Source organism: Sorex fumeus, unplaced genomic scaffold (genome assembly GCF_029834395.1).
Source record: "Sorex fumeus unplaced genomic scaffold, SorFum_2.1 ptg000047l, whole genome shotgun sequence".
In the NCBI taxonomy this organism is placed as follows: Eukaryota; Metazoa; Chordata; class Mammalia; order Eulipotyphla; family Soricidae; genus Sorex; species Sorex fumeus.
Genome location: NW_026606104.1, coordinates 8,541,555 through 8,567,034, shown reverse-complemented (window position 1 = coordinate 8,567,034; position 25,480 = coordinate 8,541,555). Strand labels below are relative to the sequence as shown.

The 25,480-nt window shown below is 48.7% G+C and overlaps 1 protein-coding gene across 1 annotated transcript; it reads right to left on the bottom strand.

Annotated features, from left to right (window-relative positions):
• Positions 1-1,058: 1,058 nt before the first annotated feature.
• Positions 1,059-8,490, bottom strand: GFI1 (growth factor independent 1 transcriptional repressor). Its single transcript, XM_056123612.1, has 6 exons — positions 8,365-8,490; positions 7,838-8,020; positions 5,528-6,030; positions 5,275-5,412; positions 4,157-4,322; positions 1,059-1,237 (listed from the first exon to the last, which is right to left on the bottom strand). The coding sequence occupies exons 1-6, from the start codon at positions 8,477-8,479 to the stop codon at positions 1,059-1,061; spliced, it is 1,284 nt and encodes a 427-aa protein (XP_055979587.1). The 5' UTR covers positions 8,480-8,490.
• Positions 8,491-25,480: the final 16,990 nt, after the last annotated feature.

The window sequence follows — 25,480 nt, the reverse complement described above, 5'->3', positions numbered from 1 at the left end:
TACGTATTAACAAACATAATGCACTCCAGATCTGAAAACATTTACAAACCTCACCAAAGTGAAAATGCCAGTATTTTCCTCTATGGTACACGTGGAAAGTCAGAGTCCTCACGCCATAGTCTTGCTAGTTTAGACCCTGAGATGTATTAGCTTCACAATAAAAGACTGGATATACAAATGACTGTTTGAGTCATCTGTTCTGCTATCTTCTATTTATGCTTGGTAAAATGCAAAAAGGTCCCCAAAAGTTCCAAGATTCTGTTACATCTTCTTGAGATTTTCTCAGAGCAGACTCAAACACTGAGGGTGGAACCGAGGGACAGGCCTCCCCAGAACCTAGCACAAGGCCTGAAATGCTGCTGGCCACTGGTCATTAGTCATTTGCTAAATGATTGCAGGGACCTTGTGCATAGGTGTTGTTCTTGGTGCTGGGCTGCAGCTTTTGGAGGCCTCCCAGCAAGGAGGGCTCGAATCTCTCCATTGAGTCCCTTTCCCCATGTTCCGGCTTGCTGCAGACTCCACAAGGCATCTTGTCATTGCAGAAAGATGAACTCATCTCCTAAATCATTTTTTGAACCCTTCATCAATTGGGAGAACAAATTCCTCCTGCCTAACAGGCAGCACCCAACAGAAAGGGGCCAAGAGACTCCCCCAAAGATAAAAAGGAACAACCACAATCACAGCACTCATTCTTCATTCTAGATCAAAGCATGAGTCTGGGTCTGCCACACAAATGGAGATTCTGCCCCTTCCCCCATCCCACCCCCAGGAAGGAAAATCAGGAGAAAGGAGAAATTCTGAAGGACTTTCCTTGGTATGGAGTAGGGCTGGCAAAGGAAGGACCCTGGGACCCACAGTGAATCCCTCTTCACCCTGAGTCTTCCAATGAACAGGAACCTGATTTGGTGTGGCCAAAGTTCAGGGAGTCACCCTCCAGGATGAACTCAAGAAAGTCATTTCTCCCCTCTGGCATCTGAGAATTTCGAAGCGGGGTGCAAGTGGGTGGGGTGTCCTCTGTAGTGTTGTCACCGGCCCCCCTCTGGCAGCCAGCCAGGGGCTCATTTGAGGCCATGCTGCGTCTCGCGGTGCCGGCGGAGGTCCACCTTCCGCTGGAAGCCCTTTCCACACAGGTCACAGCCGAAGGGCTTGAAGCCCGTGTGCTTGCGGCTGTGGGTGATGAGGTTGGAGCTCTGGCTGAATGCCTTGCCACACACCTGGCACTTGTGAGGTTTCTCGCCTGCAGGGATGGCAGGGGGAGGGGAGAAAGAATGCATGTGATTAGAAAACCCAAGGGGGACTCCCAGGCCCTGGGCAGCAGCTGGTGGTGGGGTTGCCCTACTCAGTGGGGCTTTCAAGCTACTTGGGGATAAGGGAGGGAACGGGGTGGCTGGGGGGGTGGCCACTTGATTGAGGCAGTCCTGCCTGGTGGCAGCAGGTGACAAGGAGACTGTCTGAGGGGGTTGCCCAGCCAAAGGCCTCAAACTGTTTGCTGCTAAACGGAAACAAAGCAGAGGCCCAGTGCCCGCCCACGAGGAGGCCCTGACTTTAGAAGCTGGCGCTCCCACAGCAGATGTGCAGCGTGAGGGGGTGGCGGGGTGGCTGTCCTCCAGCCATGTGACTGTGCTAACTCAGAGGAAGTTTGCAAATCTGAGTTTCCGAGTGGGTGGTGGCTTGTAAGGACCACTGATGATGCCGCCTTCTCACTCTTGAAGGACACACAAGGTAGCCAAAGCGTGCAGAACCCTCAAGAGTCTCGTTATTTCTAAATCCACACGTGTCAGCCAGAGAGTGGGTAAGGCCCTTGCTTTGCATGTGGCTGATCCAGGTTTCATCCCTAGCAGCCCACATAGTCCCACCAAATCCCACCAGGAGTGATCCTTGACCAGGAGTAAGCCCTGAGAGCTTGGTGTGACACCCTCAAAAATAAATTTCACAAGTGGGTCTCAGATTTCTTTCCTCTTTGTCTGATTTGGTGGTGCTGGGAGATTGAGCCCAGGGCCTTACAGATGAGCATGTGCTCTACTGCTGAGCCGCATTCCCAGTCCCACACAAATTTAAGGCATCCTTTTGAAATCTTGATTTGACTTTTTTGTGTGTGTGTGATGTTAATCATGGGGTTCTGTACGTATTGTCAAGTTTGCACCATGAATGAATAAATTAAAGTTTTCTTTCCCCTCTCACAACTCGCAACTCTATACTATTTAACGTTTGGGTAAATAGCGTGACTTTTCCAAAATGTGAGAGTCAGGGTTTGGCCTTGGAAAATAATGTAAGACCAATGAAGGGTTCTGTTTGTTTGTTCCTTTGTTTTTCAGTAGTCAGGACTCCAGACAGGGCTGCATATAAGGCCTGAGCTCCCACACTGAGCTACATCCCAGTCCTGAGATGAAGGAAGCTTGACACTGAGAAACCTTGTGTCCTTCTGGTTGCTCTCCTTTCAGTCTTGAAGCTTCAGATTTCCTTGATAATAAACCAACCATCCAAACTTAACCTTTCTCTTTAGGGTTAAACAAATCTGAGAAATTAATTCTAGCTATAGTGTAAATGTTTCAGATTCTAGTCAAGATCCCAGTTACATTTTGATTGGTGTCTTGAATACTTTTATTAAAAATGCATGAGTTGCATGAAAATTTCAGGCCAAGAGGGCATGAAAAAAATCCTATTCGTATCCTCTTAAAGCAAATTTTGGATATTTTTAGGACAAAGTAGGATATTTAGATGGTTCCTAGGATTTCTGAAGGGGCCATCTATACTGTTCAAGCATATTTATAAACATCACTGTGATTTGTTTTAAATAAGTATCCTTATTCTGAAATAACATGATCAGAATTCTAAATCTCAAGTAAATAAGACATCTGTCTTATTAAGTATTCAAGAGAGGCTCATGTGTGAAAAGTACCACCAATATACAATTAGGGAAAGAGCCAGAATTGGAAGCCAGAGTATTCCATGACCCAGGATTTACTCTCAATCCAACCTTTAGTAAATGACTCTATCTGAGTTTCAGGATTAAATGGAAGTAATAGATCTTAAAGTACTAAGATTTTAAATTACTAAGCATTATAATAGCTAAGCAAATTCTTATTACGGTGATATGAATGTGCCAATATTTTGAAAGGGCAACAAGTAAAAAGAACTGTCAATACCCACCAACGACCCTGACGCTGAATACAAACTACAACAAAGCAGCCAAGAAACTCAAAGTTCAATGTCAGCCAGACTCAGCCCTGCCACTTGCTAGCAATGCCACCTTCTTTGCCTCACTTTCACCTCTAAAAGAGAACTAAGCAAAGTTTTGGCCTTTTAGACAGACAGTGAGCACAGCATGAGATGATGCATTTCAAAAAGTGCTTAGCAGACAGCTTTGGAGTAGCAACCTTTTCCCCAGTCAGAATAAACTTTTTTTTTTTTTTTTTTTTACAAAATGCAGCCATACCTCTCAGTATCTGCAATGCAAACCATAATGACCAAAAGCAGAGAAGGGGTAAGAGATAAATTGTCTGCCAATAGCGGCAGAAGGAGGGGTGGGATGGAGGGGCGAGGGGATACTGGGGACATTGGTGGTGGAAAATGTACACTGGTGGAGAGATGGGTATTCAATCATTGTATGATGGAAACTCAAACATGAAAGCTTTGTAACTGTATCTCACATTGATTCAATAAAAAATAAATAAATAAAAATAAAATAAATAAAATGCAGCCAAAGAGGACCCACAAAAGTGCCCTCCACAAAACCAGATAGGAGCCTGAGGGAGAGAGAGCCCTCAATCTCCAGGCCAACATTTAGAGCACTTTTCTGAGGGGAGCCAGAGCTTCACATCCAACCCAAGGCAGCAGCAGCAGACCACGCAGATGCTAGATAAGAGGAACAGAATTCACTGCACTGTTCACTCAGCAACTCTACTCGGGGTTCTTCAAATAATCCCCAATCCAGATGCCTGGGGAGAACTAAGCATGGAAATAAACCCAAGAGATCCTGGATCACAGGCTAGAATATGCTGCTGCCATGACTGTGCTGGGCCTCCTGACTTCCTAGCTGCAGCCCTGGAGATAGCAGCAGACCCCAGGGAAGGGGGGTGAAACTGGCCTTGGAGGAAAGCACAAAGCTGCCCCTCCGCCCCTCCACAGGCCTTCAAGCCAAGAGCCTCCTGCTTACCGGTGTGGATGAAGGTGTGTTTCTTCATATCAGACTTCTGATGGAACCTCTTGCCACAGTACTGACAGGGGTAGGGCCGGGTATCAGAATGGATGAGCAGGTGCGTTGACAGAGTAGAGGACCTCTTAAAGCTCTTGCCACAGATCTTGCAGTCAAAGCTCCGTTCCTGGGGGAAGATGTGTATTCCACCTCATTGTCTGAGCTAGTCATTCTCAAGTCCCCCAAATGAGGAGTTGCCTCCACCCCCCCTTTCCGGGCTTCTTTTCCACCTACTCTGCCTCCTAAAGGTCTCTCCCTCATTTATTTCCAACTCCCAGCTCTTACCTCCTCCTCTAAACACCCATCACCCACAACCCTCCACACCCCAGGGGACAACAAAAGAATCCCCACCCAGCTTTTTTTAACACTCCTTTACAAACACTTCTCCACCCTCCTCCCCAGGAGGCACCGACCTCTGGCGGGGGTGAGCCCGGAGGGGGGAAGGGGGAGGAGAAAAGAGAGAAGAGAGAGGAGAGAGAATGGAGAGAGGAGAGAGGGAAACTGCTCGTTCATAGCAAATCTTGGTAAACGCTCTCCAGGCCTGGCCGCTTGGTTCTGATTTGCTTATCTAGGCTCCGTCTCTGGGCTACACCGTAATCTCTGCGGGGGCACCCTGGCAGGAACCGGGTGGGAGACAGGATTCTCAAGTGCCTGGCACCTGGGAGTTCAGCAACGACTATTTATAAACGCATGAATCAAAGAGAACTGTGTGCAGCTGGGGGCGCGCTGGGGGCGGAGGGGGGGAGGGGGGGAGGGGGCTGAGCTCCCCCCAAATGGGGATGCGAGGAATCCACGTTTATTTAGAGACTCAGCGGCAGTAAAGAAACGGCTCAAGCCCTGGGCAGTGAGCGGGATAACACGTTCGTGTCAAGTCCAGAAGAAGACACCAAGCTCTGGGTCTGCCCGCCGACACAAAGTGGTCGCCTTTACACCCCCACCCGTGAGCCAGAGGGCGTGGCGGAGGCACGGGGAGAAGCGGATCCTGGAGAAAGCTGCCTGGCGGGGCGGAGCCGGCGCTGCAGCCGAGCCGCGAGACCTCCCCGACGGCTAGCGCCTGGGACGGGCCGGGCCGCGCTTACCTGCGAGTGCACGGCTTTGTGCTGCTCCAGGCTCACGGCGTGCCCGAAGGTCTTGCCGCACATCTCGCACGCAAAGGGTCTGGTGCCGCTGTGGGACCTGCGCACGTGCACCTCGAGCCCGTGCGGCGTGGAGAAGACCTGCGGCGGGCGGAGTGGGGCCGGGGGGGACAGGGCCACTGAGCGGGGCTGCGGCGCGGGCTGCGAGCAGGGCGCGCGCGAGCTGCGGGCGGGCGCGGGCGCGCGGGGCCCTCACCTTGCTGCACTTGATGCACTTGTACGAGCCGCCGCCCAGCAGAAGGCGAGTGCACAGCAGCTCCGACTCCACTTTGACGCCGGCGCCCTTGTCCGCGTGCAGTGCGTGGCCGCGCTCCGGGTACAGCCCGCCGCTCGCCGCCGCTGCGCTCGGCCGTTCGTAGAGCCCGGCCGCCGCCGCCGCGGGCCCGAAGTCGCCGAAGAGCCCGAGGCCGGCGCCGCCCGCCGAGCCGCCGCCCGCGCCGCCTGTCCCCGACGCCCCGGCCCCCGCGCCGCCCACGGCCCGCTCCGGCCCGTAGAGCGCTGCTGGGTGGCCGGGCTCCGGGGTGCGCTCGCAGAAGAGGCCCAGGCCCGCGGCGCCACGCTCCAGGGCCGCGCACGGCCGGTAGCTGTGCATCACGTGCCGCAGGTCGGAACTCGCCAGGCCGCTCCACGAGTAGGGCTTGAAGGGCAGGGACAAGGGCTGCGCATCGTCCAGCGACGGGCACACAGAGTTCTCCGAGGCTGCGAAGGGATAAGAAGGTTCAGCCACAGGCTGCAGACTGCCCCGACTGGAAGGTAGACGCACACGTCTTAGGCCTGCGAGGCATAGAGTTCGATCCCTCGCACCGCCTAACCTGCGACGCCCGTGGATCGAGCATGACTGGGAGCGGCCTGGGTCCCGAGTCCCACGGAGGTGGTTGCCATAAAAGAAATAATAAGATTCGTGGAGCCAGGCCTCCTGGCATCAGCCTGTTTGATGTATTTGCGGAAGCCACTTACACCCCGTTTGTGGAGCAGGTGCCAGAGACGCCCCCGGGATAAAACGAGGGCCGGTCCTTGAGACTAGAAGGGTCACGATAGGCGGCAAGCAGCAAGCCAAATGTCGTCGAATGAGGAAATCGTTCACTCTGTGCCTGGCGGGTTCCGTGGCTAGTGACTGTTAGCTCTGGGACATGCAGTGCAGGGGAAGGCTGCTGCATGGGTCCTGAGCCTTGATCTCTTTCCCCTTCCCACTCAGGGTGGTTTTTAAAATAATTTTTTAAAAATCCATTCCCCGGGTTGATAAGGAGAGCAGTTGATATGTCAATATTCCTAAAAGGTATTAAGTGCCCAAGGAAGGTAGCAAAAGGGCAAAGCTAGCGACTTGAGATTTGCCTGCCCAGTATTGCCCATTCTCGGTTCATGTCACAATCTGATGGAGGTGGGAGAGGAACACAGATTTCCAAGAAAATAATTCACAAAAAAATAAGATTTAAGCATCATCTGTAGATTCCTGGCGTCACCCTCCTCCACGTGAATTTTGACACATAACTGGAAGTGCAATACAAGCTTTCTAAGTGTCCGCTGCTTTCCATAATAGTTCATACACACACTGACCCCAGTTCTAGCTATTCTCTTCAGCTAGATGCTGTTCCCCCCGAGTTCTTATTGGAGACAAAGTAGCATTCCCAAGAAGAACCCTCCCTCTAAGCTTATGACTTCAATCAGGTCTAGCCACATAGTCCGGACATGGGTTGGGGTCGACTTTAAAACTCATCAATACAATCTGTATATGCCCTGCCTCGACTTCATCCTCCCAGGACCCACTTCTGAGACCAGCCCAACTCAAGGAGTAGTCTCTCGCTTTGTGGGAAACTCGGTTGCTGCTTATAAATGACACCAGAAGGACTACTGCATGAGGCTCATCCATCCTCTGCCATAGTCACAGAACAAAAAATGAAATGTGGGGCCCCATCCGTGCCTGTGAAGCCTAAGCAGGGCCAAGTTATTTGCCCGGGAACATGCAGTGCAGGGTGAGGCTGTTGCATGGGTCCTGAGCCCTGATCTCTTTCCCCTTCCCACTCAGGGTGGTTTAAAAAAAAATTTTTTTTTTTAAATCCTTTTCCCAGGTTGATAACTCAGGGGACACTGCATTGGGTGAGGGCTGGTGTTAGAGGTGCGTGAAAGAAGGATGCCGTTGGAGGCTGGTCATGTACAGATTGCAGCGAACAGGTTAAAAGACAATCACACCTTTTGGTCTCAGATGCTCCCACCCGTGTTTGAGGCTAGGGCATCTGGAATCTTTCACAACAGTCAATGTTGTGGGAAACGCAGTGTCCATGTTACCGGCCCCTGAGATGACAAATGTCAGGGATTCTGAAACCAGGTTTCGTTCCCTGGGGTTCCGGCAGCAGACACCCGCCAGCAAGCTGTTCCAGTTCCAGAGAAAATGAGTTCCTGCTGTGGGGCTCTGGGCCCCACGAACATTCTCAGCCACCCATTACTCGCGGCTGCGGCCCTCCTGCAGGGTCCCTACCGCCCCAGCCCCAGAAGTACCCCAACTCCCTACCTGGAGACGCGGAGGGCGAAGGAGGCCTCCAGAAATCCTCGAACTCCGAGCTCCGATCGCACGGGCTGCTCTTACAGCTGCCCGGGGACGCTGAGGCTCGCTCGGGGGCCTCTGTCAGGGGCGACTCAAGAGACAAACGATGCCGGGATTCCGCCTTCTCCCCCCCTGCGCTCGAGGTGCTGTCTGCCGAGAAAAGGCGGGAGAGAGGTTCAGGCTGGCCCGCTTGGACCCGACGGTTCTGAAGTGGCGCTCCCGGACTCTCAGACTAGGGACACCCCAGCATCGACCTTTTCCCCGGCCGCAGACCTAGCCGGGAACCCGACCTCCACAACCCCCAGACCCAGGGCGGAAGCAGAGCGGGGCGGGCGGCCGTGGACAAGAACGAAAGGAAGCCCGACGGTAGGAAACAATCAAAGGGCCGCGAAAAGGGGGGCGTCGTGGCTGCCCTTTCCCGTTCCTGGGAGATGGAGAGGCGGGCCTTAGGGTCGGCGTCCCGGACTCAGCCCGCTGGCCCGCGCGCCTCGCACCTGCTCCTCCGGGTGCCGGGGCGTTCTCCAGGCGCAGGGAGTAGTCGGGTCCCGGGGAGCGCGGCTGGTGGTAACTGTGCGCCTTCTTGCTTTTGACGAGGAACGATCGCGGCATGGTGCTGCGGCGCGTGCCCCCGGCTCGGTTCCGAGGCTCTCCCGCAGGCGCCGTTAGCCCACCGCGCCCTGAGTTCTGGCGGCGTCCCGGCCGGGGGCGACCTAAGAGAGAAGCGAGGTGGAAAGTCGGGTGAGCTAGCTTCGGGCCGGGCGACCGGGCGGGGAGATGGTCGGGGAGGAGCGAGGCCGGGCCTGCGCCCAGGGGATTGGCCCCCGCGCGCCGCGCTCACCAGGTGGCACTCGGACAGGTGGCGCAGGGCCGCTGCTCCGCGCTTCCACCCGACCGGGGCTCGAACCTAGGTCTCTCGCAGCCGCCAGGTCCACGCCCTGCTCCCCTCTTCCTTAGGCAAACCCGCACTGGTACACACGCCTCCACGAGGACCCACGATCCCAGCTGGCCAGGGAACCCAACCTGCTCGTTCGCTGCCGGCTGGCCCTGCAGCCAGTGTGTGGAGAGCCACCCAGACGAGCCAGGAATCAAGCTCTCCTAAAATCAGCAACTGATGGGGTGTGGAGGCTCAGGGGTAGAGCCCCAGGCCGAGAACACACTACAAACTGAGGGGCCGGAGGCAGCAGAAACACGGAGATAGGAGAGCGGCGGGCAGAGAAAGAGGAAGGGGCGGCAGAGGATAGAGCCGGTCCCCGGGGAAACTCGCTTTCGGGAGATTCTACTCATTCCGCTCGAGGAAAGAGTTGTCCTCAAGAGACGACTCCGACGGGCACAAAGAGAGTCCCGTGGGGTTGGGAGGTGGGAGGGAAATACACCCCTGATAGTGGAAATTTAACCTCGGACACCAAGTTCTGGAAAAAAAGCATTTTGCGCTCTGCTCACCCGAAGCCTGTGCCCGGGATAGCGACGCTCGACGTACGTGCGCTGGCGAAGTCACGCGTGGGGTCCGGGTAGTAAGCGGAGAAGCCACCGAGAGCGGGGAGCCGGGGTCCGCGAGCGCGCCTGCCCTGCCTGCTGCGCGACTCACCAGAACCCCCCAATCAGTTCACCTAATCGCGGGGTCGAAACCTGAGCCTGGCGGGGAGGCGGGACGGCGCCTCCCGCTAGACTCTGGGCTTGCTCCGGGGGCGGGACCAGCCCGGCTGGGAGGTCTGGAGAAAACGAATCTGCGGTGCGCCGGGAGCTAAGGCGCTAATGATGCCGCCGCGGCCTCTCGCCAGGACCTTGGCGGGTTCAGAAACAACGACCCTGAGAGTCCCGGGCTGGACCCCTCCTCCTCACACTGCCAGAGCAAGAGTAACACGACTTTAAGGTCTGGGTTTTAAGACTCGGCCCTTAGCGTCCGGGTGACCGCCCAGCTCCAAGCAAGTCCTCAGGGACCCCTTCCCCAAAGGGTATTCTACGCAGGACAGAATCCCCTTTCCCGCGGGATAGTTAAAACAGGCTTTGGAGGAACCAGGGCTGGAACATTTAGCAGAGCCCAGAAAGTTCCTAGGGGTGGGGCGTCTTGTCCGGATTAGCCTTTAGGGGACGGGCTTTAGAAGATTTCGGGGGTACTAGACTGCCCCGTGGCGCGATTCTGTCGCTTGGATTCTCCCAGCGCCCAATCGGGCGGCATCATTTGACAGCACAAACGCAAAAAACGAATTCCAGAAACTGGCAAGAAAAGGGGAAAGGGGACCAAGGAGTGAAATGAGCCCGAGGGCCAGCTACAGCTCTGGTGCGCATGGACGCGGAGCCGGACCCGGACTGGAGGGGGCGAAAGTCGTGTTGTCAGCGCCGGGCGACGGTTCCGAGCCCTCCAGCGTCCCGGGAGGGAGGGCCCGGCCGGGTGAGCGGGGCCTGAGCAGCGGATGGGAGGACGCAGGCCGGAGCGCGTGGGAAGGCAGCCGAACACAGCAGCTGGCGGCGGGGCTAGGGGGGCGGGGCGCCCCTCCCTACCCCCTGGCACACTCGGGCCGGCCGGACTGCCCCCTGCAGGGAAAGGCGCTAGCCAGAGGCGCGGAGGGAATCCCGTCTGGCGCCCAACCGCCGCCGTCTCCCCACGGGCTTCCCGCGTGGTACCAGCGCCTTTGCGGGACCACCAGAAAGCCCCGATGCATGGTCCCAGCTGCAATTCCTAGGCTCCACCGCGAGGGTTGCCCCGGTATCCGGCTGCCAGTGCTGTCGAGGGCGCTTTCCCCACAGCCACGGCCTGACCGCTGCGTCTAACTGACACAGCACTGGGAGGGCGTCTGCCCATCTCTTCCCCCGCGCGGACGGAGGAGAGCCGCAGAAGCTGCGAGGTGCACGTACCTGCGGGGTCAGGACGCGGGCGCTGCGCGCCCAAGACGTTCCGAGCTGTCTCAGGAGCGACCGCGCCGTCTCTCTAGGTCTTTTTTTTTTTTTTAAATCTCTTGTGGAGCTCAGCCCCCAAAACCACAGCTTCACTTCCTGAGCGTTAAGGAGTAGCTCGTCCTCTCAGGCCTGCTCCCCCAACTCCGTCGGTCGGCTGGGCGCACTCCTCCTTTTTGCAAGAGTGAGGAGTAGGGATAGGGCGGGGAGGAGAGTGGGGGCAGGTGGCCGTTCCCGCCAGGCTGCGGATTGACCCTTCCTAGGTTTACTCTGTGACGACAGGGGGTTGAGGACACCGACATGCCCCACACTGCAAGGGCAATGATTCGAAAGAAAACGCACTTATTCTGGGCTCCCGGGAGGGAGACTTCCGCAGCGAGCAGAAGTCACAGATTCAGGACACAGATTGAGTGGAGCGCGCCGGGGTGGGAGCGCCCCATCTGCAGCTGCGAGGGCGCCTTTCCGCCCCCCACAACCCCCCCTCCTGCGGCTCGGGACACCCGCCCGGGCCTTGCAACCCGTCGGGGCCGCGTCGGGCTGGGGGCGGTGAATCAGCGCTGTTGGGGCCGCCGGCCTGGAGCCCGGCTAGCGGCCACGGTGTCCGCAGCGCAAAACCTGCCCCGCCACCCCGAAATAGCTTGTTGTGGAAACACTTGGGGATAAATACGCCCAACGAGGCTGAAAATACCTTGACACCCAATCCCAGAGGTTTGCTCATTTCCCTTCGGATTTAGGTAATGGTTAAATTTGGAAGAGGTGGGCGAGCGCCGAGCCCCCGGCCGACTCGGGCGCTGGCGGCGCGTCCTGCAGGCGCCCGCCGGGCCCGCCTTCCCCACGCATTGCTCCCCCGCGCTCGGTGGCGTGGACTCCACCCGCAGTGCACGTCGCGGGGCGGTGGGGAGGGGAGGGGGCTGGAAGATGGGAGGTGAAAGACCGCGCGGGGGCAGCGGCACCCCTGCCCGGCTGACCCCGCCCTGCCTGGCACGCGGGGAGAGAGGTAACCCGCCACCGTGGGGCCCTGCCCGGCCACCCGATCCCCAGGGGAGCAGTAAAGGCCATAAAAGCTCCCTCAAATGATCTGTTGAAACCTAAAGCTTCTTTCGGACGGTGTGTTTCACCAGGAAGGTACTGGGTCTTCAGCACTCATGCTCCTGGTAGGCATTTAACATTTTGTTACTTACTGAGCTGGGTAAATGACTGGCGTTAACGAACGAATGCTACTGATAGAGCAGGAAGAAATGAAAACAGCTTCTCCAGAGTGAGAGAGACAGCAGCCTCTAGCGCCAGGCTGCAGCCCCTATCCACCCGTCTGATCAGTGCTGTCTACCTCAAGCCTCAATACTCCCGACGGGCCGGACACTGAAGTCACTTCACTTTTTTTCCTCCTTTTGGCGGGGTGATTGGCACACCCGGTTATGCTCAGGAATTACTCCTGGCGGTGCCCAGGGGCTCCTATGGGATGTTGGGGATCGAACCCGGGAAAGCTGCGTGCAAAGCAAGCGCTTTATCCACTCTGCTATCTCTCTGGCCTCATGTAGTGCCTTTACTTTCTAAAATGGATTGAATTAGATTATGACCATTACTTCACGGACAAAGCGTCACCAACACCGGGTGCCGGTAGCAGGGAGTGGTGTCCTTCGGTATTTGCAAAATAACTATTAGGAAACTATTTTAGACGGATTCTAAGTTGCCCTGGAGAGTCCGGGAAGAGTGGGAGGGTGGGAGAGAGTTAGTCCTTATGAAGTCCCTTCTCCAGACAATGCCTTTAAAAAAGAAATTTGAGGGGGGAGGGCTACACCCTGCAGTCCTCAGACCTTTCTCCTGGCTCTATGCTCAGGGATCACTCCTGGCGGTGCTCAGAGAAGCACATTGGATGCAGGAGATCGAACCAGGGTCAGCGGGGCAAGAGCCCTACCCGCTGTTGATCCAACCTCTTAAAAAATAACTTGAAAATTGCATTGTAAGTCCAAATATTTGTGGAACTTTTTTGGTTACTATGGCAGTACCTCGGGCTTGCTTTAATGAATTCTTTTGGACCAGAGGGGCGGTGCTTGTCTTGCACGTGGATGACCCAAATTCCATCTAGGGCACCCCATATGTTCCCCCCAGCCCTAAGAGTGAACACTGAGTGCAGAGGCAGGAATAAGCCCTGAGTACTGCTAGGTGTACGTCCTCCACAAAGGAACTGTTTTGTACTGCAGTGATTATGCATCTGCTGTGTACCAGGCACCTAACCACATGCTTGGCTTATTATTCTGATTAACTGGACTCCTAGGACTCCTGTTCCTTTGAGCAACCCTTTCTTTATAAACAAACTTAGAGGAAAGAAATCTTTTTTTTTTTTTAGGGAAAAAGAACTTTTCTAATGAGGTACTGGGGTTTGCAATACACTTAAACATATTTTTCATGCATACACCATTCTAACACCAGACCCATCACCAAAGAGCAGAGAAAAGCAATCTTAATCAGAAAATTAAAAGATTGCATCAGTTTATGGGAAATTAAGAGCACTTTGCTAAGTTTTTATTTCTTGTGTGCTCTGTCCTGGAGAACGTTGAAAAAGGTCTTCCAGCAGCCGAATCTATATCTTTCCCTTACTTCTTCTATCCTATGTAAGATCAGAAAAAAATCTCATAATTAAAAATAAATTATGAACAGGACAAAAGAAAAATTATCAACTAAGTGCTAGTAAAATTGCCAGACCATTTTCTTTACACATTAACAAGTTCAAAATCACATTTCTTGAAAAGGTGCTGTAAGTATTTAATAGATTAGTTCAGTGTTACTGTGTTTCTGTATGATATTTTAAAAAAACAAAACAAAACCCAGTAGGGGAGGCTATGAAAGGGGCAAATCACCTATCATCAGTTCACAATAAATCTCTTTCATTCAGATTTGGTCTAGACTTCTTGCTTTGTTTACCCTTCCAGCATCTGAGTTAGCAAAGTAAAACGGGTCACTGGAACAGGGACGCCTGGAGAGGTGCAGGTGGAAAAGAAACGTCACTGAATCCCCACTTTTATCTTTCATTTCGGATCCGTGTACTTGTGTTACCACTTCAATAAATGAGGACACGTTTAAGATGTTTAACTAGTGGGGCAGGGGATGTGGCTCAGTGGTAGAGCACATGACTCTCATGTCTGTGGTGCTGGGTTTGATTCCCAGTACTGTAGGGAGGAAAAAAAGAGTGATATCCCAGAAGTGCAGTATTAAAACGTAGCTCCCAAATTTTGGGGGAGCAAAGAGGACCGATAAGAAGAGGGGCACCCAGAGAGGTTACAAACATGTCAGGAAACAGCAGAGTCAGGACTGGTGATGATGAATGCATGAAGCTGACTTGCCGCTACTCTAAACTACTTCTCACTAACTACTAGACTGAAAGTTAAGTGAGAGTCAGCCACAAAACACACATCTTTAAAAGCCAGAGTCTGTTCTCCCAAATGTGCCTTTTGCAAATGAAGTAAGGAAACCTTCCAGAACGGCATAATTTTCAATAAACTATTTTTTTAAAAAAGCATGTTAGGGGATCAGAGAAATAGCTTGATGGGGTGCACGCAGTGCATACTTTGCTCATGGGAGGCCCAATTTTCATCTTTGGTTCCACCTACTCCCCTAAGCCCTGCTGAGGGGACTTCCAAGAAAACCAGGCTGAAAGAAGCCCCTGGGTATTGCTTAGTATGGCCCCCAAACCAAGAGAATTTTATGTATGTTAAATTTATTAATTTTGTCAGTAATTTACAATCATTATTGAATAATAACAATGTACTTATAAGTGTCAGTAACAAACTTCATATTGCAAAGATTTCTCAGCTCAGGCTAGAGAGATAGCAGGTATAGTGCTTGCTTTGCACGTGGCCAGTCTGGGTTAGATCCTCAGCACCCCATACGGTCCCCCAAGTATCACAAAGAGTGATTCCTGAGCACAGAGCTAGGAGAAAGCCCTGTGCACCACCAGGTATGTTCCAAAAACAAAACAAAACAAACAAAAAGTTGTCAGTTCTCACCAACTGCCTATTTATTTTTTAGTGGCAGCTCATAAATCAGAATTCTCTTACAACAAAAGATTGAGACTTTTTAAAAACCAATATTGCAACAGGAAACTTTCAGTCTCTTGTTTATTTTTCCTCAAAACTTTCTAGTATCTGTTCTAATTAGGGGAGGTACAGAAAAAATGGATGACCCCCAAAACCCTAGGGAGGGGGCCTGCTCCACTTTTCAGGATACATTTCTGTGATGTTTGCCACTTTTGATCTCACAGTGATGCTGTCAGGAAGGGAAAGAGTCAAGGCTTCACATGGACAGTATTTGTGGGAATTTATCTTAGTTCTGCCAGTTACTAACCCCGAAATCCTGGGCAAGTTAGTTCAAATCTCCTTAATTCAGTTTCCCAGTGGAAAGTCAATACAGTCTTTGCAAGATGGGGTGGTTGACCTTTGATTTCATGTTTTCCAGTTGCGGGTGGGGGTGGTCCTAGGTTTATTCCTCTTCTTTTATATCCTCTTTCAAATTGTTAAATTTCACTTATGTAAATGACCTTAAAGCCCGTTGTTGGGATTTGTATTTTTTAAATGAGGTCAAGAGAAAAATGAATTAAGGATCTATGTTCATGTCTCAGTATTTCATGAGTTTCTTTAAAGGAAGGGAAATGATTAACTAACTTGTATTAAAACTTAGTTTGCCAACTTCAAGACAGGAAATGCCTCCCAGGTAGACACTAATAGGATCTGTTTATTGAGAGGAATTGCATTGAGGAGACACATTGAAGGACACATTAATGCTTAATAAAATAAAAAACAATCCACAGGATGGAACTGGGCAGGAAGCGCCTCTGTAAACTAGATAAGAGGTTTTGTCTATAAGAAGGTGGTGGTTATTTAGTAAATGTGTCTTTCACAGGTCGGGGATGTGGCTCAGTGGTAAAGAATTGGCCTTGTATGAATGTGTGAAGCCCCTAGATTCAATTCCTGGTGCTGCAAACATGAAATGAATCAGTAAAATAAGCATTTTTCATTATTAATTATTTCATGTATGATTTAATAGAGAACTAGTACATAAATCTTAGTAAAATAACTTTCTTGCAGTTTTGCCAATATTTTTTTTGGAGGGGTTGTTCTGGGGACCAAATTCAGGGACTCAGGCATGCAAATCAAGTGCTCTACCACTGAGCTACATCCCTGGCCCTTGCCCTACTTCTTTTAAAAAAAAAAAAACTATACTTGTAGGGCCAGAGATTTAGTTGCCTGTGGCCAACCCTGGTTTGATCCTTGGTACCACCAGATACAGAGACAGGAGTAGCCTCTGAATATTACCAGGTGTTACCAAAAATCAATCAATAAGTAATACATAAACAAAAATTATACTCGTATCATATTCTAAAAAGTTGGGTTTTTGTTTGTTTGCTTTGGCAGTACTGGGGACAGAGCTCAGGACCTTCCATATGAAAGACAAGTGCTTTACTGCTGAGTTACATCTCCAGTTACATCCCCAGTTACATCAAGCATAAATTCTTTTTTCAGTGGATATTATCATTATATTTTTATTTTATTTTTCCTATTTCCTTCATTTAAATAACAAAATTTTTTAAATAATAAAAACTACTTAAATAAAAAGCATGATAATAATTTTCCTTCTTTAGTCTTTTATTTGTTTTTTGAGCCATAGCAACAGTTACGGGATTAGTCCTGGCTCTGTCCTTAGACAGGACTCCTGGCAGACTCAGGGACCATATGGGGTACCAGGAATTGAGCCTGAGAACCTCGGTCACTCACATGCAAGGAAATCTCTCTACACACTGTTGGTGTCTTTTTGGGCCTATCTAACTTGCTTTAGTATTTGTCTTTCTTTTTTACTTTCTTTCTTCCTATTTAAAATTTTTTTTTTTGCTTTTTTTTGGGGGGTGCTGGAGCGATAGCACAACGGGTAGGGCGTTTTGCCTTGTATGCGTCCGAACCGGGTTCGATTCCCAGCATCCCATATGGGCCCCCGAGCACTGCCAGGAGTAATTCCTGTGCAACGCTAGGTGTAACCCAAAAAGGAAAAAAAAATTTTTTTCCTTTTTGGGTCATACCCAGCAATGCTCAGGAGCTACTCCTCGCTCTGCACTCAGGAATTATTCCTGGTGGTGCTTGGGGGACTATATAGGATGCTGGAGATCAAACCCGGGTCGGCCACGTGCAAAGCGAACATGCTACCCGCTGTACTATTATTCAGACCCCTGCTTTAATATTCTTTCATTTGCTATAATATTTTTTGAATTTTTAATATTCTTCTCATTTTCTATAAAAGAATGCTAGCCAGTATATTGCTACATTTAAAAAAATCATTTGTCTTAATATTTAACTTGTTTTTTTGTTGTTGTTGTTGTTATTTCTTTGTTGCTTTTTCCCCCACTATTTTCGAACAATATAATGGAAAGTTTTCTGGATATAGCTATACTTTATTTTTTTTTAATTTTTAAATTTTTATTAGTGAAACACCATGAGGTACAGTTGAAGACTTACAAATTTTTGTGCTTGAGTTTCAGTTATGCAATGATCAAATACCCATCCCTCCACCAGTGCCCATTCTCCACCACCACTGAACCCAGTATCCCTCCCACCCCCATACCCCCCATCCCACCCTGTCTCTGTGGCAGGGCATTTCCTTTTGTTCTGTCTCTCCTTTTGGGTTATAGCTATACTTTAAAATGCTTCTTTAGGGATATGTTTGGGAGTAGAATTTCTGCATCCAACAATCAATTCAGGGGAACTGGGGACTACACCCAACCAGACTCGATTCAATGCCCACGGGTGTAATGCTGCTAAGGCACCAGAGTATTGGGGGCCAGAGGCTCACAGCCAGCAGTATTTGGGCATAAAATAGAGGCTTGATGCTGGGGGGGTGGACCAGGTCCTGAGTATGCACTGTTTTGCTTGTTTTTTGAGACATTGGGGTAAAATTCAAAACTTCATTCATGAAGGCATGTGCTCTGCCATGGAGCCACATTCCTCGCCCCTTATAATGAATATGTTTATGACCCATGATATATAATAACAGAAAAGGTGTTTTAAGAGCATAATGCATAAGCTAAAAGAATTCTTATCACTAAATAGTTAAACAATGATAAAGATCAACTATGGAAAAGTTAAACCTTGATTAAAGCCCAGATGCGTGGTCTGTTTTATGCACAAGCAGTACTGGTTAGACCACGGCCACATCCTGTCATATTGTCGGCATTTGTCCTTATGGTATTACAAAAAAATGTAATGTTTGTATTTGGATTAACTAATGAAGGGTATAGTCAGACAGAAATTAAACATTTTTCCTAGACTATATTACTTCATGGAGAGGAAAGGCAGAATTATAATTGTATGACCCTCTTTTAAATGTTAAATACAGTTGTCTCTTTTCTACTCTTACAAGTGGCAGGCATGAATATAAAATTCAAATGATACTCTCAAGTCAGAATAAGAATTGATTATCAATACTTGTGGAAAGTGTTGAATGCTTTTATACTAACACATGCAAAAATTGGGAGATGAGGTAAAGGACAAATTTGAAGATAAATATAAGACACAAATGAGTAAGACTTAATATTAAAGTAATATTAAAAATCTTTTCAAATGCAAAGAAAAAAATACTCTTTTCTTTTAATAAAATTCTGGGGACTGACATATTTAAATCTTTGAACACTATAAAATGTGCTCAATTACAATCAAAATTTTCATTCAAAATTAAATTTTTATGTCAGGGATTTCCAGCATCTTAAAAGGGAGGGGAGCTGACCACTGTTCAAAGTTCAAATAAGAAAATTGTTAACCTCACCACAAATATATTTTTACATTCTTCCTAAGAAGAGATTGACAGTATAAAGTGTCATCTTATGTGTGGGCTGCAGATGACTCTTCGTAGAACAGACCTGACATGAACTTTTATGGAAAAAAAAAAAAGGAGTAGATTTTACATGGTAAATGGAAAATGTAACGAGAGAGAAAACGTAAAATTATTTTTCTTTTGAGTTTTTCATCATTTCCTCCAGGATGTTTGGTAATCATTTCACTCGGCCTCAGATGAAACATCTTTGCTTTTAAAACAGTACAATCTATAAAGTATAACTTTAGGAAATTACAAGATGCAGCTCCCCTGCAGTGTGTGTTGAGGCACTCACAGGATCAGGCCCTAAGAGGCAAATCCCTTAGAGCAGGCCAGCAGATGCTCTTGTTCTGCCGCTGTCAGGTCCAAGGCCTCTGGCCTTGTGGGGGAGATAGAGAAAGAGAAGCTGGAAATGGTCCCAGGCAGGCCTGCTGGCATTTCTGTTTCCCACAATTACTCCAGTGGGTTTAAGGCGCCCAGGTTCTGTTCACTGGCAGAATTTTTTTTTAACCCAGTACAATCTGTTGATTCTATTTTTTTCTTATCCATTTTTTTATTTTACAAATATGTGGTCAATTGTATACAAACAATTGCTTTTTTTTTTCTTTTTGGGTCACACCCGGCGGTGCTCAGGTGTTACTCCTGGCTCTGCACTCAGGAATTATTCCTGGTGGTGCTCGAGGGATCATATGGGACGCTGGGGATCGAATCTGGGTTGGCCTTATGCAGCCCTACCCGCTGTACTATAGCTCCAGCCCCTGTTTTTTTTTTTAATTGAATTTCTGTGAGATTGACTATTACAAAGCACTTCTAAATTTTTTTTTTCTTTCTTTTTTTTTTATGTTTTGGGGCCCCATCTGACTGTGCTCAGGCTCTGTGCTCAAGGATCACTCCTGGTGGTGCTCAGGGATGTGATGGGATGTCAGGTCAAAAGGCAAGTGCCCTACCTGCTGTACTATCCCTATCCTTGTATTCCCATCTTTTGGGGCAATTCTTATGGGTTTCCACTGGTAGTGGCATACCAAGGGAACATTGGCCCTTCCTAAAAATTTTTATTTTTTTGCTTTTTGGGTCACACCCGGCGATGCTCAGGGGTTACTCCTGGCTCATGCACTCAGGAATTGCTCCTGCAGTGCTCGGGGGACCATATGGGATGCTGGGAATCGAACCTGTGTTGGCCATGTTGGCTGCGTGCAAGGCAAACGCCCTACCCGCTGTGCTATCGCTCCAGCCCCCCTAAAATATTTTTAACTGTTCCTGCTATCAGGTAAGGATTAATTCAGCAATATGGTTACCATTAATTTCCTCTTTCTCTTAGTTCTCTCTCTTGCCCAACATTATACAGACATATTATAAAGGACTCAGAAACAACCAGATAGAATAGGTACATTAGGCAAGAGGTGGGAGAAAGGCCCCAGATCAATGCCATTCTTCCCAACTCATCATATACTTACCAGTCTGGATGTCCCATAAACTCTCAATGAATTTTAATCAAAATATACTCACATGCTCACATGCAGCAACACAGTAGGCTTTGGTGCAGGGTGGCCTTTGGCTGTGATCATAGTCTCCTTGTTTACAAGTGGAAGAAACCAGGATCAGGAAACACCGGAACCAATGTGGAGGTTAAACTGAAATGCAGCCACTGAGGCCCAAAGGATGGAAAGGCCCTCGATGGCACTGTTGTCCCAGAAGATGTCTAGCTTCGCAGTCTCATGTCACAGTTCAGTTCCACTCAGCAATATATACTGAACATAGGTTGAGGGTCATGCACCAACTCAAGTGTGGGGAACAGAGAGGACCATGAAGGTCTCTGCTCTTAAATCCCACTGAAAAAGTAATTATAGTGAGGAAGGTGCAAGGGAGAAAATACACGAAGCCTAATTTGCTCTGATGTAAGGTCTCTGCAGTAATCATCTGACCTGGCATAAAGGGATTTTCTGTGGATCAGTGTGATGGTTAATATTACGTGTCAACATGACTGGGTTCAGGGAAACCCAGATAAGTAGTTAAAAGGGAAAAATAAAAAAAATGTATAAAGGCGTGTTTGTGAGGGTGTTTCCTGGAGAGCTCAGTCTTTGTATCAGTAGAGTGAGGAGCTGCCTTACAATGTGGCTGGCTTCATCCAATTTACTGAGGGCCCAAAAGGAACAAAAAAGGTAAGGGAAGATACAATTCTTTCTTTTTTTCTTTTCTTTCCTGAAAAATTAGGTACAGTGATTCACAAAGCTGTTGATAAAAAAGTTTCAGGCAATATTCCAACACCAAACCCACCACCAATATCTGTATCCTTCCACTAATGTCCCCAAATTCCCTTCCTCTCCCTTCTTGGCAAAGTTTGTTTATTTATTCTTTTTTTTATGACCTGGCAATGCTCAGGGCTCATCCTGGCTCTGTGCTCAGGGATCACTAGACCTCGTGGGGCTCACTAGACCACTTGGTGGGGCTCACTAGACCAGCTGGGGCATTGGGGATTTAACCCAGATCAGTAGCATGTAAGGTAAGCCCTCTACCTGCTGTACTCTCTCTCTCCAGCCCTGAAAAAAAATTTTTTTTTTGCTTTTTGTGTCACACCCAGCAATGCACAGGGGTTACTCCTGACTCTGCACTCAGGAATCACTCCTGGCGGTGCTCAGGGAACCATATGGGATGCTGGGAATTGAACTCGGGTCGGCTGCATGCAATGCAAACGCCCTACCCACTGTGCTATTGCCTCAGCCCCTGAAAAAATAATTTTTAATAAATTTTTATTTATACTTTGGGTCACAAGCTTACATTAGTGTTGATTCATGGTACATAATTACTTCACCTCTATACCACTGAAATATCTAAGACCCTTGAACAATGCACTTATATTATGGTCAGTCAAGTGACAATTTTTTTCTCCTTACCTTCCTCCCTCCCTTTCCACCTTCCTCATGGGACTTCATGGCCTTGTAATGGACTTCATGGCCTTGTAATGGTGTAATTTGATAATGAATATCTCTTTCTAGCTCTTTATCCTATTGATTCTGTTTTTTTGAGAACCTTAATACAACTAGGCAATGCATTGCATAGTTACTGCTAGTGATCTGAGACTCTTGAGGCTGGAGTTAGGATTTTGGTTTTTTTTTTTTTTGCTTTTTTGGGTTACACCCGGCAATGCACAGGGGTCATTCATGGCTCTGCACTCAGGAATTACCCCTGGCGGTGCTCAGGGGACCGTATGGGATGCTGGGAATTGAACCTGAGTTGGCCACATGCAAGGCAAATGCCCTACCCACTGTGCTATCACTCCAGCCCCCGGGAGTTAGGATATTTGAGTAACAAAATAGTACATTAATTCTGGGCTGGAGAGATGGTATAGTGAATATGACCCTTGTCTTGCACATGGTAGTCCACCCCTAAGTAACCAACCCCTGAGCAAGGTGGGTGTGGTCCAAAACAAAACTGTTCTGATTGTAGATAGTAAAGGGGTTAGCAAGACACACATCCAACTAGGGTTTCACCACTGGCACTTACTTTATGGTCCCAGAACCACCCCACCACCACTCCCCCCTCCCCCACACAAGTATCAGGTACAGCTCTGGAGGCCTCTGGAAACTGCTGGGGGTGGTTCTAGTGGTCTCTGACACCACAGGGCTCAAGGAGCACCACATTCTCCAGACTCAGCATCAATAAATCGTTGGTTGAGAACCACTAGGAGTGGTCTGAGCCCCCTGAACATTACTTGAGAGCCCCTCTCCCATAGAAACTAAACAACACCTCCAAGGAAAATCCAAAGACAAGGGTAGGTTTTTCTGAGGCAATCTTTGTGTGTGTGTGTGTGTGTGTGTGTGTGTGTGTGTGTGTGTGAGAGAGAGAGAGAGAGAGAGAGAGAGAGAAAGAGTGGGGGGAAGGAAGTTGGGCCACACACACCCAGCAATGCTCAGGACTTAGTCCTGGCTCTATGCTCAGGAATCACTCCTGGCGGGGCTCAGAGGACCACATGGGATGCTGGGGATCAAACCCAGATAGGCTGTGTGCAAACCAAGTATCTTATTGGATAGACTTTTACTCTCACCTCTGAGACAATCACTTTGAATCTGCATAGTCTGCAGGTGAGACCCTAAAAGAACCTAACCATAGAATATGGTCAAAATAATTCCCCCAAACTTTATAGTTTTAATACTGAAATGAATTAAGAATAGTACAATAAACATGCGTCGTTCCAGTGAGAGCCTGGAGGAACATAATAGTGACTTAGAGCACCTGCCTTGCAAGCAAATGATAATGAGTTAAAATACCTGGAGTCCCACATGCACTGAGCACAGACTTGGAAGCTCCGTGTATTACTATAAATAAGACTGGCAGCTCCGCTATCTGTGGTTCCTGTAACTGTATGTAAGTTGTTGTTTTTCTTCTTCTTCTCTCCTCTTCCTCCTCCTCCTCCTCCTCCTCTATCTCCTCTTCTTCTTCCTCCTCCTCCTCCTCCACCTCCTCCTTCTTTTTTTTTTGTGGGGATGGGGAGTTTCCACATGTAGGGTCTATGGTGCTCAAGAGATTATGTGATGCAGACTTCCTGCAGGCAAAGCATATGCTGAGCCCATCAAGCTCCCTCTCCTGCCCACCATAAGATATCTCTAGTCACACTACATCCAGGTGTGCATGAACACCGCAAAAAGAGGTGTGACCCCTGGCAAGCACATGTGTAAGTACCCAGGTGTAACTTGTGTGCCTCAGCTAAGAGTGTGTGTGGCAAGCACGGGTGCAGGCACTGCAGCTCAAGGGGCACAAATGCCTGCCGAATGTGTGAGGACCACAACCTGATGTGAATCCCCAGGGAGCACAAGTAAAGTGTGAGAGCCTGGCATTTCCACAGTCCCTGGCCATCACAACCAACATTCTTAAGGGGAAGGGGGAGGCAGTGCAAATATTAAGAGGAGCTGGAGAAATAGTACAGTGCCTTGCATGTGACCAACCTGGGTTTGATCCCCAGCACCACATACAATTCGGTCACGCCGTGCCAGGGATGACCCAAGAGCACAGAGTCAGGAGTAAGGTCTAAGCACAGTCAAGTGTGGCACCAACACCCCAAATAATATATTTTTAAAATAGAACTTTTTTTCAGTTGTAGTATTGTGAGTTTTAGGTTTACATATTGCTATACCACCCCATCACCAGATTGCCAAAATCTCTCCCTCATTGTTCCTTTGTCCCTTCTTATCCTGTCCCCCCCCCCTTGTTTTAGCAAGACTTGGTTCTATAGGTAAAATATCAAGATTTTTATCTTTGTGTTTGAGTCATACCTGACAGTGCTCAGGGCTTACTCCTGGCTGTGCTCAGTAATCACTTCTAACAGTGCTCACAGGACCACATGCAGTACCACGGATCACAAGCTGGGGTCAACCACATGCAAAGCAAATGCTTTAACCCCTGCACTATCTAGCCCCATGTCTTTTTTTCCATCGTTGATTCCTTTGTTTCTTTATGCTTCACACATGAGTGATATCTTCTGGTTTTTATTTTCCTTCTGACTCACTTTGCTTAGCAAAACACCCTTTAGGTTTCATCCAAATTGCAGCAAACTACAAGCTTTCATCTTTTCTCATAACTGAATAGTATTCCACTGAGTATTATGTGACAATTTTGTTATCCACTCATCTCTTCCTGAACACAAGGGCTCTTTCCAGATCATTGCTACTGTAAATAGTGTTGAAACAAACATAAATATGCTTGCTTTTTTTTTTTCAAATTAACGTTTTTGTGTTTTGGGGATAGATGCCAAGGAGTGGAATTGCTAGGAAAACCCTATTTTTAAATTTTTGAGAAGTCTCCATAGTTTTCCACAGGCTGAATCAGATGACATTCCCACAGAGCAAACAGAGGTTCATTCCTTTTTCATCACAGTTCTGTCAGTTTGTTTTGTTTCTGTCAGTAGTGTTTTGTACTGTTTTTTTTTTTTTTTGCTTTTTGGGTCACACCCGGCAATGCAAAGGGGTTACTCCTGGGTCTGCACTCAGGAGTTACTCCTGGCAGTGCTCAGGGGACCATATGGAAGCTGGGACTTGAACCCGGGTCGGCCGCGTGCAAGGCAAATGCCCTACCCGCTGTGCTATCTCTCCAGTCCCTGTTTTGTACTTTTTGAAGTAGGTTATTCTTACTGATGTGATGTATCCCATTATTGTTTTGATTTGTGCTTTTCTAATAATAAGCAATGACAAACATTTTTCCTACATACGTATGCTCCTTTATAATCTCTTTGGGAAGACATCTTCTTTCCACATTTTTGGATGGGGCTATTTGGTTTCTTTATTGGTAAACTTTGTAAGTGCTTTATGTATCTTGGGTATTAGCCTTCAGCTTGATGTGTGAGGAGAATAGTTTCTTCCATTTAGAAGAGTGTTTTTATTTTAGCCATCGATCACTTCTTTCTCAGCACAAAAACATTTCAGTTTGATGTAGCCCAATCTGTTAATTTTGCTTGTTTAACCAATGGGTTCAAATCAGTGAAGCTGCCTATGAAGTATTACAGAAGATTCTGCCTAAGTTTTTCTCAATGTTTTTTATGGATTTGGATCTAATTAGTATTGAAGTCTTTGATATATTTAAATTTTTAATTTTTATATTTAGTATAATATTTTTCACTTTAGCCCAGGAGCGATAGCACAGCGGTAGGGCGTTTGTCTTGCACGCAGCCAACATGGTCGACCCGAGTTCGATTCCTCCGCCCCTCTCGGAGAGCCCGACAAGCTACTAGGAATATCTCGCCTGCACGGCAGAGCCTGGCAAGCTACCCATGATGTATTCGATATGCCAAACACAGTAACAACAAAGTCTCCAATGGAGACGTTACTGGGCCCGCTCGAGCAAATTGATGAACAACGGGAGGACAGTGATACAGTGATA

Coding starts and splice junctions, on each gene's coding strand:
- GFI1 (XM_056123612.1), bottom strand. CDS start 8,479: ATGCCGCGATCGTTCCTCGTCAAAAGCAAGAAGGCGCACAGTTACCAC. Junction 4,323..5,274: donor ACAAAGCCGTGCACTCGCAG/GTAAGCGCGGCC, acceptor ATCTTCCCCCAG/GAACGGAGCTTTGACTGCAA. Junction 1,238..4,156: donor ACACACCTTCATCCACACCG/GTAAGCAGGAGG, acceptor CCATCCCTGCAG/GCGAGAAACCTCACAAGTGC.